This window comes from Mycteria americana, chromosome 3, assembly GCF_035582795.1.
Source record: "Mycteria americana isolate JAX WOST 10 ecotype Jacksonville Zoo and Gardens chromosome 3, USCA_MyAme_1.0, whole genome shotgun sequence".
Classification (NCBI taxonomy): Eukaryota; Metazoa; Chordata; class Aves; order Ciconiiformes; family Ciconiidae; genus Mycteria; species Mycteria americana.
Genome location: NC_134367.1, coordinates 94,759,002 through 94,775,625, shown reverse-complemented (window position 1 = coordinate 94,775,625; position 16,624 = coordinate 94,759,002). Strand labels below are relative to the sequence as shown.

The following is a 16,624-nucleotide window of genomic DNA, read 5'->3' as shown; positions in this document are numbered from 1 at the left end:
TTGGTTCTGAGTCACTAGAAACAATCGGATGTGATTGTTCAGATCACTTGCCACAGCATCCAAGTTCAAGAAAGGCATAAGCTGTTTCACAGAGGTAATTGGGTTGTAGGCAGGCCACTTACACTGGTGGTGTCACCACTGACACCCTCCTGCTGAGTAGGAAACACAGACCTGGAAGGCCTGCCAAACTGAATTGCTTCTTTACTCCTTTAACTCAGATAATGCAACCAGTGCAAAGATGTGTCTGAGAGGTCGTGGTGGATGATCACACATAGGAGCCAGTGTTAGCATGGATGCCATGTGGCTGCATCTTGTTTCTGACAAGTGACAGTACTCAGAGCTTTCAGGTCACACAGATTGATAGGTACCAGCTATGTGAATGTAAAAGCAATTTGAACCATGAAGACGTCCTTTTTGTAAGATTCAACATCGTAGCTCCCTCGTTCCTGCCCAAACCTTGTTTATGAACGCAGCACCCTGCTACTGCACACAGTTATACAGGTGGCACCCTGGAGGTAGCTGCATTCTGTTGAATATATAAAGTTTGCCTTATATACAAATGCATCGCTCATTAAATCCATGCCATTATCTCCAGTGCAGTAACTCTACATGGTAGAGATTACATCACTGGATTGATTGAGGGGAGGCTGATTTTCCTAATGAGTATGATTCACTTCCCTCTAGGCTCTTGAAAACAAGTTGCAGTTAGAGTTATGTGAACAGTTTGTAATGAAAAAATTTATTCCATTTTTTTAATACTCTTTCCACTTATTCAGATGGGTTCTTGGCTTTACTCATTCCTCCATCAATAGATGTGCAGACATCCAGCAGCTTCCTGTGGGCTACGGTATGGACCCTTTGGATAGATTGTGGTCTCTTATGGTAGTATCTGCTTGGTTTTTTGGGAAGCTAGTCAAATACCATGATCATGAGCAAGGATTATAAGTACCTGGCAAGATAACCACATATTTGTAAAGTATCTTTCAAGCTCTGTCTGTTCAATACAGTGGCTCTGAACCAAAGACCGTTGAAGTCATTGTTTTTCTAAAGACTTCAGTGAACTTTGGATTAGAGCCATAGATGTAAAGATTATTAAGACCAGATGGGACCAATACATCATCTAATCAAACTTCCTCCGTAACCAAGGGCAGAGAACTCCCTTCAGTTACTCTTGCCGGAGCCCAGTAAATACTATGCGTCTACACCTTCATTGGATGTTTACTTACAAAGAGCACCAACAGCATGCTTTACACGGCTTGCAGATGTGGGACTGAGTCATCCCTAAGCCAAAGAGCTTGGCATGTAAAGCTGAAGAAGACATGGAGAGGAGGGAAAGGTATTCAGATATGGATTGGCTATATATCACTTTTATTCCACGAATAACATGTCTTCATGTTGATGCAGGCATTCTGCTTAGTGCCATGAATATGGGTGCACCGATCCCCGCCTTTCCTCACGCCTCACTAAAAGTGCATTACTAAATCAAGTTCCCAGTGCAGATAGCCACTGAAATGTTGCCTTCTTCAAAAGTCCTTTTCTTCTGTCTTACCAGTCATGATCTGACCATATTCCTGTTGCAAAATGTGTTGGGAAGGTTGTCAGGGGCACAGATTGCTGACACCAATTCATTTGCAGATGCCCTGAATCCCCACAGATCATCTTCGCTCCTGCTCACCTGATTTGAGTCACCATTACTGGTCTGGTGGGAAGCTGCTATGATCCCCCCTCCCTTCCTCCAGGCTCTCAGCAAAGCATCTTTCCATTCAGACTTGGCTCACAGCAGCAGCAGCCTTGCGCAAAGTTGAGTAGCTGTAAGGATATACTGCAACCTGATCGTCTCCTGAGACATCAGGTGTTGCATCAATTATTCAGAGCCTGAAATTGCTAGACCCTTTTTGCTAACAAAACTTAACAGACACTTAAGAGGAAACGGGAGATCTCAGTGCATATCCAGCTACTTCTTCAGCACTCCCAGGTCACTCTTCTGTTCTCTCCATGGACCATTAACTATTTCACCAGTGCCATAATTGTACAAGTGGAGACTGAAGTTGGTCATTCCTGGCGCACACCTGGAGACCCCCCCTGGGTGCTCTGACAGGATAAAGGCTGGGGGACCAGAGTGCACAACTATCTTGCACTACTTGTGCAACCGTCCCGATCTGTTCTTGAACTTCAACAAGACATGATTTTGTAACATGTATTGAAATGCTTCCCAGAAAATAAAAAAATGCTCAACAAGTGTCAGTCATCACCATTACTTCCAGGAGTGACTGCCTCTCCCAAAGAGAGCTCTGCAAGGATGACAGGCACCCCAGCATTTGAATTGAAGGAGTCTGCAGATCCAGGTTGAGACTCTCGCTGTCTCAGCCAGTCCCCTGGAAGTTTTCTGGTGAAAGTACAGCCAGGCATGAAAGCGGAAAGGACTCTCTTGCTATAATGCATCCTGCCTCAAAGCTGGGAACACAGCCTACTCTAACAGCCTTCCTGCAGCAAACCACTTCCCAGGCCTGAAACATTCACCTCTCACGTCCCCTTGGGTCAGGCAGAGGAGGAGGCCAGAGAACAGATTTTGAGTGGTGTCTTCAGTTCAACAGGAAGAATATGTGATCTCAGCTGCTTATTCCTGCTGTCTTGCTGGCTTCAGCATCGCAGTAAAACAGCCCATCTGCTGCAAGCCCTGCAGCCGTGCAGCTGCCCTGTGCTTGGCTCCCGGGACTGAGAGACCGCAGACTGGGTGATGATGGGGAAATAGGTTGTTAATAGGGATAGGGAAGAGACAGGCAAAGTCTTCCTCAGCATAAGAGCATCTGCTTCTGCAGGGTTTTTGTCAGGAACCCTCCCACACACACCACTTGTATTTTGGGGGCTCTGGGAGGCTCCCTCCTCTCTGGCTGAGGTCTTTGCAAAGCCTGCCCACAGAAGGGAGGCAGGCAGACTCCCCCTGACTGTTGTGCTCTTTTAAACCTGGCAGCGTCTATGAAGCAGACTTCTGTCTGAGAGAGCCGAGCACAGTGCGTGCTCTCAGTCTGAGAGCAGAGCACGTGAATTGCGCAAAGGACCCAGCTGTCTCTGGTGGCAAAGATGAAAGGGTCCGTTATCAAAGGTGGGAGAAGAGAGAGCATTTGCCTGGGGGCATCTGGGCATGTCACGAAACAAAGGGTGAACAAGGAGCAAGCAGACCTCACAGCAACTATGGTTCACTCCATTTCTCGAGTCTGCAAAATTGGTGGGAAAAGTTGCCTACACGTGGTCTCCTTCTTGCTACATTCCTCATACTCCCATTTTCCCCCAGGCTGGCCTCTCCTCCCTGAGGTGGTACCCAGCACTTCTGGGGACCACCAGGTACAGCAGCAGTAAGAGGGAAGGAGCTGCCTGGCTGCCTTCAGACTGCTTGACTCCAGAAAACATTGGAGGGGAAGAAAGATGGGCTGCTGCAGCTCACTATCCTGAGGCACAGAGCAAGTGAAATGATCCTGTCCATGGGCTGGCCAGCACTGCTGCCTATGGAGCCTCTTCTTCACAGCTGCTTCACCAGAGTAGGTCTCAACTCCTTCCTTGGACTTGGTCTTTGTAATGAGACATCATGGTCTGGCATCTACCCTCTGTAGGGCCTTAGGACCATAATCCAGACCATCTATTCTGGGGTTTGAGATTAATTTAGATGCTCTAATCTACAGTGCTCAACTTCAGGAGAGGGGTGAGTGATGCAGGCTGCCAGGTGAGAAGAGAGAGTTTGGTGTGTCTGACAAAGACCAACACTGGCTCTCTTCCTACTCAGGACAAACAAGAGTCTGACCCCACCAAATCACCCTCTGTGCCTCTTTTGGAGCCCTGTCTGGACATACCGATACCCTGTGCAGGTGGCTTTGCTGGCAGCTGAAGCTGGGGCCAGCCCCCCTTCCCCATCACATGCCCCATAAAGGCTAATTCGCATGCCTTCTGTCCCCCTGCCCCGCGTGCCACCAGAAATGGTGCAGAAATAGTCCTACAATTGCTCACAAGGTCATGATGGTGCCGTGTTTGGGAGGATTAGGGCCACAATAAAGGCAGCAGGGCTGGGCTGTTTTGCTGCCCACAGAAGCTGCCCGCCCTGCACTGAGGGAGGCAGGGCTCTGTGGGTGCATCCCCACCGGTACGTCCCATCCTGCTTGCCAGGAGCTGCACAGAGAAAGGAAGGCAGCAGCGTCCATTTCGGTGCTGAGCACCCGGGGCTCCCTCTCCCCTGCCTGGGGCTGAGTCAGAGGCAGCACTGGGCTCGCACACAGCCGTGGCCCTGACGAGTGACCAACTCTGAACTTACCCCTGAATCACCCTTTCCCCTTGCTCTGCTGAAATGTTTCCTTCTGCTACTACGGCCAGCTTTCCCTGACCAGACACTTTGTACCTTTAGTACATCTTCCCTCCCAACAGAACTTCACTGATGAAGGTTTTTTTTCTGTTAAACAGACAAAAACAAGGATTTGATCCAACTGTTTAGTTTATCTATTCAAGCTCAGCAAGAAATGCAACACTGCTGTCTGGCAAAGGTCTGGTTCTGCCTGCTCCGCATTTACGTAGATCGTATTGTGTCAGGCTTGCTTGGAGAGCTCCCAAAAGGCAAGGATGAACTCTCTGGCTACATAGGTAGAAGCAGTGGCTATGGGAAGGTCATAACTCCTTTCTTAGGGCTGGATGGATAGAAGAGGAGCTGCACAAACGCATTTAGACCAGGATATATCTCATCCTGCTTCGTGACTTCAGGCAGGCTACATCCTGTGTGTGGTTTTGTACGGGGGGATCCTTGCTAGGAGCAAAAGGGCAAGTCCTGGATAAGGGGTGGTACAGGTTTTTCTCAATCTCTAGAGCTGGAGTTCTGCTCAAAATGTCCAAGAGAACTGCTTTCCATAGCTACATCCTCTCCTTAGATGGGGAGGTCTCTAAGGGTGCACATCCTTAGCCTTTACAAGGATCTCTGGATAAAAACAAGCTGTTGAGGCAGGCCTAGAGTATAAAACAACAGGAGACATTTCTGACAAATATATGGTTTTTCTTGTAATGCAAATTCCTCCCTTTTGGGGCTGGTGGTATTTCCTGAAGAGTGAGAAATCCCATGAGAAAGAATCTCTGTGTAGAGAGGTGCATGGACAGACAGATGTTGTGAATTATCACACATACTGGTTATGGAGGGAGTCACGCAAGGACCTGGAGCGTGAGCACGAATTGTCATGGCACAGAGGACACAGAGCAAATGGGAGCTTCTCTGCATACGGACAGTGCCTTCTGACAGCGTGCTGCATAAACCAGCAGGGAGGGGGCTGTAGCAAGGCAGGATGAACCCCAGCGGGGATCTCCATCTCATGATGGAGCATCACCGTGCAGGAACAGGGCTTGGCAGCACAGTCGGGGCTGCAAAGAGACCAGCAAGGCAGCTCAAGCACCATCCTGCTCAGTGAGCAAGCAGGGGACACACACTAAGGTCCTTCCCATCATTGACGCTGAGATTACTGGGTGCTTCCCGGTCCCGTTGACGTGGGTCAGTGACCGCCTCTCTGGGAAAGCGCTTGTGTCCCCGGAGCTGGGGCTGGGAAGAGCAAGCTCTGGAGAGGCTGTCTGGTCCCCGCAGGCTGAGTGCACGCTCTCCCTGCCGGGCTTGGCGAGGGAGGGGGACGTGTGCTGGAGCGCAGGTGTTCGGAAACTCGCTCAGCTCATGATGCCGTTTGTTTTCCACTTTGCTGGACTGTAAACAAGCACATGTCCAGCTGAGAGAGTGGTGGGCACCATCCTGCCTGCTTGTCTCCCTCTGCCTACAGAGGGCAGGAGCTCTCCAGGACATGTGGGGAAACCCAGGACCTGGTCACTATTAGGATGAGTGTCTGGACTGAAGGCAAGGGGGACCGTGGCTCGGCAGGTGATAGGCAGAGGGAACCTGCTCCTAGCCTGATGCCGGGGTCAGATCTGCTGTGAATTGCCCTGATGGCTCCAGTGCTGGCCGTGGGCCGGCGCCGAGCGGTACAGCAGTGCGGTGAGCTGGCACACTGGAGCAGAGCTGCCGCCCGCGGCGGCATTCAGGGGCTGTGAAAACACAGCTGGGCTTGGGGCTGAGAGTCAGACACCCCATCTGTCCTGTAGGGAAGGACATAGTCTGTCCACATTGTCCCCTGCAAAATGTCTAAGTATGGGAAAGGGATGTGATTAAGCAAGATGGTATAATGAATCGGACGTGAAGTTGGCAAAAAGCCTGAGGACTCCTGATTCTTGGCTTTTAAATGCCAGACTCTGTACCCTCTCTCTACTGTGTTCTGGCTGCATATTGGATGGGCCTTTGTTCTTCTGAGATAGCATAAATTTAGCATTATGGAGCGTGAAGATTTTTTTTTCTCCCTTTTTTTAATTCCTTAAACCACATCCTGTCGTCCATGCATAGAAAGCCTGTTACTGGTCACAAACAACCTCTGAGGGAATTTTCCAGGATTTTGTTCTATACACACAGCATCAAAGATGGAAGTCTTGTGTCATTCATCTTTCTATGCCAACACTTTTTCTAATTAGACCATGGATCAAATGAGCAAAGGAGCTCAAACACAGCTCCATTGCAAGTCTGCTCCTACCATATCACCATCTGCTCTCTATGTACACAGACAGGTGGGGATATGCTGGAGAGAAGGAGCTGTAGCTGTAGTTTGCCTGCCTTTCTCCCATTAGCACTCGCATTCCTCATCACGAGGCAGACATGACCATACCGTTGCATTTACCCCACTGCCTGCGTGCCCCAGGTCCCCCCACCCAGCATGTCCCCCCCAAGGGGTCCAGCCACGTGCCCACTTTGCCTCTTTACAGTGCAGTGTTGTTGCTTCTCTGCTGGTCCATTCCCTCCATCCCAAAATTCATATGCATGCCAGACAGGTCAGATAGTGATGGATCATAGATCAATCTGTGCAATTGGCTTTGCCATGTCAGGGGATATCGCTTCAAGCCCATCCTCATTTGATGGTGGTTTAGGAGGTCAGGGGTGGAAATGTGTTTCTTTCTTTGATTTTTTAAATCCACAGTGAGATCCAAAGAAAATTCCCTGTAGCCAGATATAAGTAATTTTCACAGGTTTGCTGTAGGGGAAACATTGCCAATCAAAACTTACCATATTGCTGTTTATATCCCCAGAAAGTCCCATCCACAGCAGGAAACCAGAGGCTTTGATTCCCCTGATCCCTTTCACTATAGCCTCCCCACTGTAATGAAGCAGAAAGAGAGTGTCCCATAGCACTGAACGTGTTCAGTGCCTCTCTAAAGGCTATGGGGATGCTCCGTGAGTAGAGGTGGGATAGTAGTGCTTTCCAAACTCTGACCGAGACTCCATTTTCTCGCTATTGATGAGCTCTCTGAACCCCCCTGCTTTGAAGTTACTGAAGCGGTGGCTGCAGGAAGGGGTCTGTGTAGTGACGCTGTGACTGGGCACAGGGGACCCTGCACACCGAGCTGAGATCAGTTAAAGACATGTAGAGATAAAGTTCTCTGTAATCAGGAGTGGAAAGCAGCCGAGAGGCTTTAATTGTCTTACTCCGCATATGTTAATGTGTGAAGCATCATTAGAGACTGTGAAAGAGTAAATACATCCTATCATGGCTCAAAGACAACTTACGTTCCTAGAAATTATGACTCAGTACAAGCTGATATTATTTCTCCATCTCTGTCTGTGCCACGATTATTTTTCCACCCTCTGCTTTCTAGCTCTCAGAGCAGTAACTTCCCACCGCAGCACTGTAACTGAGAACACTAGCCTGACACTGACTGCTATTCATTAACATCCATTTAAATGTGAGAGGGAGAGAGACCTGTGTTTGTTGCAGGGATTATGAACAGTAATAGATTCTTTCTTGGGACTGTCATTCACTCCTGGGATTTGCCTGCACTAAGCTTTGGGCTTTTAGTTTGTGATCAGTGGTGTTAATACTAAGCAACACTTAGGGAGTGTTCAGAGCCCGTTAGAAAGGTAAGAGCTCTTTTCTTCCTGACCTGGTTTTAGCCCTCATATTGGGTCTGCAGGTGACTCTGCCAGGCACTACAAGGTCTGAGTCCTCTCCACACCGTGTATCTCTTTCCATCCACTGGACATCTCTTGCCATGAATCAGTTTCTTCTTCTTATCTCAATCTGTCTTGCCTGCAGTTGAAATGCCATGGGAATTTCCACGGGGGCTTTCAGCCCTGGATTCCCAGTTGGGTGCCAAACCTAAACTGGGGCCGCAGCCAGGATTTCTCATGGATAGCTGATCTCCTGAGATTGCCCTGTGCTGGAGCAGGGATCCTGCGGGAGCGCAGCAGGGACTCGCAGCGACACCAGGCTGCGTGTGAGCCTGCGGCCAGCCCAGCTCCTGGCTGTGGATCCCGACAGCCTTCCCTACCCATCGCACGGAGCTCTGCTGCCCTTGGCACGGCACCCCGTCTCTCAGCGTGCAGCTTTGCTCTCCCTTTGCTCCCTAGCCACTCCGGCTGAGTGCCTTCCATCCAAGCTACGTAAACGGAGCTGTGCCTCAGCCTTTCCCCACCCCATCACCCCGCATTAACCCCTGCCAGCTGCCCCGCGGAGAGCTCTTGAGGAAACCTCTGCCTTCTCTGCCATCCTGCACCCCTGCCCTTACAGACCCTGCCTCCCTCCCAGCGCTGCCTGCGCCGGCTCTTTGGGATCTACACCGCTATTCAATGCGACACTGAAGTCCCCATCCCGTGGAAACTGAGAGAATACTCTTTTCTTGTTGTGAGAAGGTAACATTTAAAGCCATCCTTTGGGCTACTGTATCTGGCAGCCCAGCTGGTGCTCTTTTGTGTGAGTGCCACTCTTTTGAAATGCCAGCGCTGGTCTTAAAGGCAGCCAGCAGAAGGTACAGCTCACTTTCCCTGTAATTGATTCCTCATCACTCATCACTGGCCTTTATTCTCCCTTTTGATTGGGAAGAAGGAATAATACAGATTACAAGACAAATGCAAAGATTGCCTTGTATGGGGAGAGGTAATAACAGGATTGCTGGTGTCCTGGGATTTCCCTTGTGTTTGTCTGTCTCTGGTCAGCTGGAGAGATTTAGCAGCAGATAGATGGCCTGCCTTTGTGTGTGCCTCACCAGCAGGTGCCCTTAGGAAATGCCAGACACATCTGAGGGGGGAGATGGGGAAGGAGCAACGACAACAGAAATAGGTAACAAAACTGGCCAGCTGGATTTGGACTCTGATACAGGAAACTAGGCATGATTGTAATATAAAACCAGGCAAAAAGGGTGTCTGCAACAGCTGGTGCTGGAGAACATCCCAGGTGGGCCTTTCACATCTCCACTGATGGACATATAGGCGTTGGAGAGCAGGTCCCACTTTGGTTCTTCTTCAGTTTGTGACCACTGGAAAAGCAGAAGAGCTCAGGCACTTCTGTTCCCTAGTGTCTTCTTGCTTAGGTCTCGTAAAATGTTTACTGTGTTTCTGACTTCCCCTCTAAGTGAGTGAGTGAGTGTTGTTATCCTTCTTGATTATCATCATCATATCGTGTCAGCAGATAAAAGTAGGTAAAAGCAGTTTGCTAAGGATCACGTGGCAAGTCAGTTCGCAGCTGTGAATGGGCTCTGCGCACCCCACACATGCATGGATCGTGCGTTGGCCACCTCCTGCAAAGTGGGATTTGGCTATATAGTCTGTGCTCTAGGTGGGGCACCCTACAAGCATCAGGTGGCTGGTTTGGTCTGAACTTGTGTGACGTGCTGAAAGCCCCACAGGGAGTGAAGATAGTTAATAAGGCATGAGATGGGTATTGCTAGGTTGCATGGAGGTGGGTGAGGGCAGGTGTGAATTCACTAGAGGTCAGGAGCTACGGATGTCAATATCCACGTAGGCTCCACCTCCCTTTTTAGCCTGAGACTTAATCTATGGATTTTCATGACTGTAAGGGGGATCCTGGAACAACGTTTGATTTTAGGGCAGTGGGCTGGACCCAAAGCTTTCCCTTGGAAAACACAAAGCCCTGCAGCACTTGTTCCATCACACAGCTGGCTTTTGGGGCCAGACTGGAAAATGGAGATAAAGAAGCTCTGAGCAATTGGAAAGATGACTTGGAGCTTTCTGTAGTCCAGGACTGCAATGTTTTATAGCTGTGCCTGGAGCTCAGATCTGAAGGTTCATTTCCAAGTACCTCCATCACAGGCTACACGTGCTTAAACTTGACTGGCAGCCTGTGGCAGACTGTCATATGGTAGAAGGGAATAAAGTAGAAGACCTGCACAATCTTTAACATCTACAGTGCCTGTGGACCCAGTTCAGATGGGTAGAGGCTTCATCCCTGTTTAGTTTGAAGTCCTAGAGTCTCTGCCATGTCTCCCAGAAGCACATTCCCAGAGACAGCATTACTGGGAAAATGAGGTGGTGGGGTTCTTTCCCAGCCTCAGGGAGGCTCTGTAACTTAGCAGGGATTGCAGGTAGGGCTATGAGATCTGACTCCCCTTCACAACTCTGATTTGTAAGACAGTCACGGGCATGCTGTTCCTCTGTTTTGACCTTCAGTTTCCATGTGTAGACAGGGGTGGTGAAACACTGCAGGTTGTGGGCAGATACGGGAGTTTCCTTTCCAATTGCAAACCATTTGAAGAATGCTGCCTGTATTCAGTATTGTTCTATTAGGGAATTCGGGGGCCAAAAGGTTGAAACTTTTTTCCTGATGCTGCAAGGACATGGAGCTGTCAGCCAGGTTATGCTCAGGCTTGGTTTGGGTTTAGGCCAGGCATTCACAGCCAGTGCTTTGGGGGCACTAATTTGCATTCCAGATGCTCCTCTAGGTCTCCTTCTATCTCGCCTTCGCTTTTTTCCTAGGGCATCAAAGTTCATTTGCTGCCTGATTTGTCCCAGTGCTGGCTACTCAGCTAGGCTCTCGCGTGGCAGATTCTAGCTGCAAGTCCCCAAATGAGGGTAGAATAGACAACGGTTGTTTTTAATCTTTGCTTGCTAGCAGCTTCATATTAATTCTTCATTCACTCTCAGTCTCTCACTTCACTGGCTCTGGCGTCTGTAATTAGCTGCTCTGAACTCACTCCTGTTGACATTGTTCTGTGGGGTTATGTAGTTCCTGTGTGGGCCATCAGTTTGGCCAAGGGCCTCCGTGAGGACTAGGTATCCATCTTAGAGAGACTTTCCCTCATAGGAAGCTCCTGAGGGCAGGGAGGACACTAAGAAACCAGTGGCTCAAAGCTGGTTTTGCCGGAGGCTCCCGTAGTGACTTCTCTCGTCCCCGGCACCGTTTTTCCCAGAGGGAGATCCCACTCGCTTAGCTCTGTCTCCCCAAGGTGGTGCAGTGCCAGCTGGTCTCAAGAGAGAGAGAAACAAGTTATTTCACTCCTTATCTTGGGTTGTGGTGTGCATCCCAAACTGGGTACCACCAGGGAAGGGAACTGCATACACTCTCCCTGTCCCATCAGGCCTTCATCTAGTTTTCTCAGCTAGCCCTAGTGCTAACGCTTCTGAATTTTTCCAGGCAATAACATGCCCCTCTTTCCTCAGTTCACTAAATAATACATATATTTCATTCTTTTAACCTTTTCTTGTAAGTCAGCCACTCAAAATCTAAACATTTCATCATCTTTATTATGCATCTCTGAACTCCCTGTGATGTATCTCTTGCTTTCTGACAGCCAGGTGCTTGACGGGGCTACTTCCAAGTCCTTGTCCTTCACACCGTGCCCCCACAGCTGATGTGCCAAGAATGAATAATTTCAGGGGATCATGTAGGAGGGAGGTTATATAGGAAAATCTCTTTCCTTGTCTCTTGCCTTGACCTCTCGCTGCTGCCTCTCGGAAGGGCGTACCTGGGCGGGAATGCAGCATCCCAAGCGCAGACAGAGTATGGACATATAAGTAAGGGTTATTATTGCCTCTCTGCTCTCAGGTGTAATATGTCTGTGTACGGAGACCAGAAACACTGAAGAGCAACAGCGTGACTAGAGTTGTGATTGATTTTTTGGTTTGCCAGCTGAATTGAAAAAAAAAAAAAAAAAGAGAAAAAATGTTTCAAGTCATCTCTGAGTGAATGTTTAAAAATGTTTTTTCACTGAAACAAAAAGGAAAAAAAGTCAGCTGAGGGGATTACTAAAAAGATGCTGTAGGAAGACAAACTGAGATGGTTTCGTTTGTGGGCGGAGGGTAGGGGGCTGTGACACTATTTTCAAAGTGAGAACTGGAAATGCTTTGCGATTTTTTGGCCTTGGTTTTGGTTTAATGGCAGATGAAACCTTTTGGGAATTGCTTTGTTTGAAAGAACCTGGGGTCAGCATTGATTCACAGGGTCTTTGTGTCCCTCTGAAAACGTGGGGCTGGGACGGTACAAGCAGTGTGGTACAGGCAATGCCGCCCAGTGCTAGCAAAGAACGGCTGCTCGCTCCAAGGCTGCTTCCAGGGCAAACGGCGACTGAGGACACAGGTCGTATTTCTGCAGCTGATGGCCAGGGCCAGGGCAGGGAGAGGGCTGTGAGCTGCATAGCATACGTCAGGTGTTAGTGGTGAACGGGGAGAGGCAAACGTGTCCTGGGCTCCCCAGTTCAAGTGGGATGTAGAGAAACTGGTGTAGATCCAACGGAGGGACATCAGGATGGCCAAGGGCCAGGAGCAGAGGTCCTAGGGAAGAGAGGTTGAGGGAGCTGGACTTGATCAGTCTGGCAAAGAGGAGGCTGCTATCAGTCCTTGGCCCCCAACTGTCTGAAGGGCAATTTCAAAGATAACGGAGCCAAACTCTTATTGATATTATTAGACAATATAATAGGGAACAGCAGCCACAACTGGTAGAGCTGAAGGTTCATAGTGGACATTAGGAAAAGTTGATTTCCTCAGGGGATTTCAAGACTTGGCCAGGCAAAGCCATGCTGCCCTCATGTAGAGCTGGAGACAGCTTCAAGCAGGAGGTTGAAGCTCTGGATGCCTCTGGAGGTCCCTTGCAGCTAGCATTTCTGTCACCCCCTTCTTGTGCCACCCCAGCCATGCTACAGACTGCTTCTTCCTCATCCTGTCCTCTCTGTCTTCATCTGGGTCTGTGTCCTCCCTTGGATAGCCCAGATGGATGAAACATTGCCAGTGGCATTTGCCCATCAACCCAGGAGAAAGCTGGCTCCCTCCAGAGGTTACCGCTGGGGGTCTGCAGGCTGTCCCTGGGCTGGCTGGGGCATACGGCTGGCTGGGGCATACGGCTGTGGCTCGAGGCTGAGCCCCAGCGCTACGCCGGGGGCCAGCCCAGCAGGCAGGGCTGCCTGCCTGCCCCGGCACGCCAGTGCCCGGTTTCTCTCTTGCAGGCTCCTTGAACCTGCTAGTTCGCGTGCGGAACAAGCGAGCCATCGACACCCAGGTCTGGTCGCTCAGTGGGAACCGGGGGAACATGTGGCAGCAAGCACATGTGCCCATCAACCCACCCGGGCCCTTCCAGGTAAGTCAGGTCCACAGCCAAGGAGCCACCTGCCACCTGTCCCGTCCATGTGCCGTGGGCTGTAGGAGACTTCCCAGCAGACATCTGCCTCCGTGGCACAGGGGCTGGTCGGGCACAGGGAGGGCACTGGGAGCTCTCCACCCCAGGGTCACTGGGGCAAGGCAAGAGCTTGGTGGATGCACAGAAATCAAATCCACTTCTCTCTGAAGCCATCCAACTTTGTTACGTGGAAGCATCAGTTTGGCACTATAAATTTTCTGATTATTGCTGGTCTGGAAACTGCTTGTCAAAGAGCTCCTTCTGGTACCAGGTCTGTGTGACAGGTCTCTTGGTGTTGAGCAGCTGGGGGATGTTGGCCTGTTGGTGTAAAGTGACTTTGAGAGCTAGAGGTTTCTTCTAGCGTATGCTGCAAGAGCCCACCCCCACTGTCCCCCCGTTTAGGACTGTAGGACAGCTTATGAATGTGAACTGGGCACTCTGTATCTGCTCATCGAGTCGTGTATGCGTACCCAGGAAGTGGGCTGCTTTGTTACTGGATGTTTTGTTGCTGATGTTTTTGCCCAACATGCTACTTTGCTGTTGTAGGGTTGTTTGTGAGAGCTGGGTCTGTGCAGGCTGGTAAGTTGTGGCACTGTGGCAAAATGCCCAGCATGCTTTTGGGTACTTTAAAATAATAAATAAGAATTTAGTTACTCTTGGGAGCGCTGTTCCGTGTTGGTTGGTTTCTTAGGGCAGCACACTTAATAAAGCAGAGCTCCACATGCTCATTTATTACTCTACAGATGCTCAGCAGACAGGGGTTGGTCCCGTAAGCAGTGGGGTCTGGCCCTCCAGATCCTATGAGTGCTGGAGAAACAGGAAGGAATCATTCACTTGGGAACCTGATAAGATCTGGTCTGTGCCCTGCTCACCTCTGCAGAGCCCCGCAGCGCAGGAAGGGTCTTCCACAACTGCAGCCTCACGCTGGGCTCTATCCCATGCTCTGCTTGCAGATCATCTTCGAAGGTGTCCGGGGCACGAGCTACGAGGGGGACATTGCCATCGATGATGTCACTCTGAAAAAGGGGGACTGTCCAAGGAAGCCAATTGGACCAAATAAGGGTGAGAGTGTGCGTGCATCAGAGGAAAAGGAGTCGGTGGGAGTGCATACATGAATGCGTGTGCTAGGGATGGCAGCTAATTTCAGAGTACATTGACGTGTTAGTGGGACTCAACAAGATGGTTGACTCCATCAGCAGAAGTCAGCAGAGGGGCTGTCAGGCTCTTGAACTTGTTCTTTACAGTCATGAGTTAGCAAGAGCTGAGAGGAACAACCAGATCCTGTAGGGACTGTGCTGCCAGATACCAGCATGCTGGAGTCTGCACCAGTATGTTGGGTTGGGGCTGTCATCCCCAAGCAGCTAAAGGCTTCTGCAATATCTCATTTCCTGGAAACCCCAGGTATGGGAGCTTTGGAAAGGGAAGGACCTTCTGCAGGCTCTAATGGCCTCTGCAGAGTTAAGACAGTCCTTTTCCAGGAAAAAAAAATCTGCCTTTTGGGGCCTGGAGCTTCTTCCCATTGCTCTCTGAGCAGAGAGGGACAGCCAGGCAGGGTATTGCACATACAGGATGGGAGCAAGCTACCCGAGCTGTATGTCACCTCTCTCCTGATCCTGATAGTGAGTGCTTGAGCTAAATCCCACCAGCCGCTTTCCAGTCCATCCTCATCATCCTGGTGTCAGCATTGCAGAAATGGAGACAATCCCACTCTCACTGAGGTGCACCATAGGTTGAAGCCACAGCAAGGTGCATAAGCACTACGCAGGCATTAGTCCTTGGGTGGGAATCACTGCTGTGCCTCGTGCCTTAGTCCTGCCTGTGCCCTCAGTAACATGCCTCAGGTGGGCAGGAGAGCAGATGTTCAGCGTATGCAAACCAGAGCCAGATAGGCACTTGTGAGCAAGGTTCAATTTGTCTTGTTTATTTTTTAAGGAAAAATCTTGTTCAGGAAGAGTCACTTTCAGCAATTTTCTTAACTCCAAAGGCGAAGGGGGAAACAAAACATCAAAAAAGTCAGAACACCCTAAAAATTTCAAAATTTCAGGTGCAGTTAAAGGTCTGTTTCAGCCTAGGATGGCCAAGCTGTAACCAAAACACAAGCAGAACCTTTTGTTTGACTCAAGTTGAATTTCTGGGGATGAAAGGAGGGTTGGATTGCAAAAGTAACTAAGATTCAACCTTTTCTCCTGAGTTGGAAAAGAAATAACTTTGGGAAGCCTTGAGAATGTCCAGGGAAGGCTAGAAAGACCTTCCAATAGATCTGGGAAGTGCTTCGTGGTTCGGGGTGGGAGGAGAGGCTCAGACACTGATGTGCGCTGACTTGTTTGATGTGGTCTGGATCTGTCTCCTCACTAATTCTTTTTCTCTCTTCTCGGCTGGCAGCGGTTGCTCTTCCAGGAAGCGGTGCCCCAGCCTTGCACAGCCCTTGTCTTTGTGGCCCATTGACTTTCTTCCTTTACGTGCTGCTCAGATGATGGCAAGCGAGCGCTCCTGTCTTCGGACCGAGACATTCCTGCTCCTTTCCTACTCAGCCACCTCTGCTCCTCTTCCTCCCCTCCTCACTGGCACACCAAAGTGTCCATATGTTACCAAAGACTGACAGGCATGACCACGCAAAGGGATCTGGTTCAGAACTGGAGCACTCCTTGAGAAAGTCATAATGTCTAGAACAAAATTAAAAAATAAAGACAAACATTTTTTAAAAGCACGTGCACGAGAGAGAGAGTGAGAGAGAGAGAGGAAGGAAGGAAAGAAACAGAAACACACAGAAAAGAAGGAATGAAAGACAAAAAATAGGAAGGAAGAAATGTGAAGAGCAAATGAAGGAGGAAAAAACCACCCCCATGTTTCCTTGGGAATGTCAGACAGGGCTTCTTCAGGGAAGTGGGAACTTGTTTTAAACAAACAAACAAAAATATATTAAAGCACAAATTTCTACCAGAACAGTTACCTTCTTTACTGCAGAGCCCACAGCTTAGTGGATGATATACCGCAGTACTCCCCTTGTCTCCCCATGCTTTCCCGCTGCCTGGGGCTGCCCCGCTCCGGCTGCAGCTCCCTGCAGGAACGCCGGCCTCGACCGTGGGGCAGCAGCCGCCCCGCGTGCCAGTGGCCGGAGCAACTTGCCTCGCACCGCATGTGCTTCAGTGTCTCCATCCATCCGCATCTTCCAGGCT

General features: G+C 49.8%; 1 protein-coding gene across 1 annotated transcript in view; it reads left to right on the top strand.

The window, feature by feature from the left end:
- Positions 1-15,922, top strand: part of MDGA1 (MAM domain containing glycosylphosphatidylinositol anchor 1) — a 146,746-nt gene extending 130,824 nt beyond the window's left edge. The window contains exons 15-17 of the mRNA XM_075497408.1: positions 13,279-13,409; positions 14,402-14,510; positions 15,831-15,922. Of these exons, the coding sequence (XP_075353523.1) occupies positions 13,279-13,409; positions 14,402-14,510; positions 15,831-15,922 (332 nt within the window). The remainder of the gene's footprint in view (positions 1-13,278; positions 13,410-14,401; positions 14,511-15,830) is intronic.
- Positions 15,923-16,624: the final 702 nt, after the last annotated feature.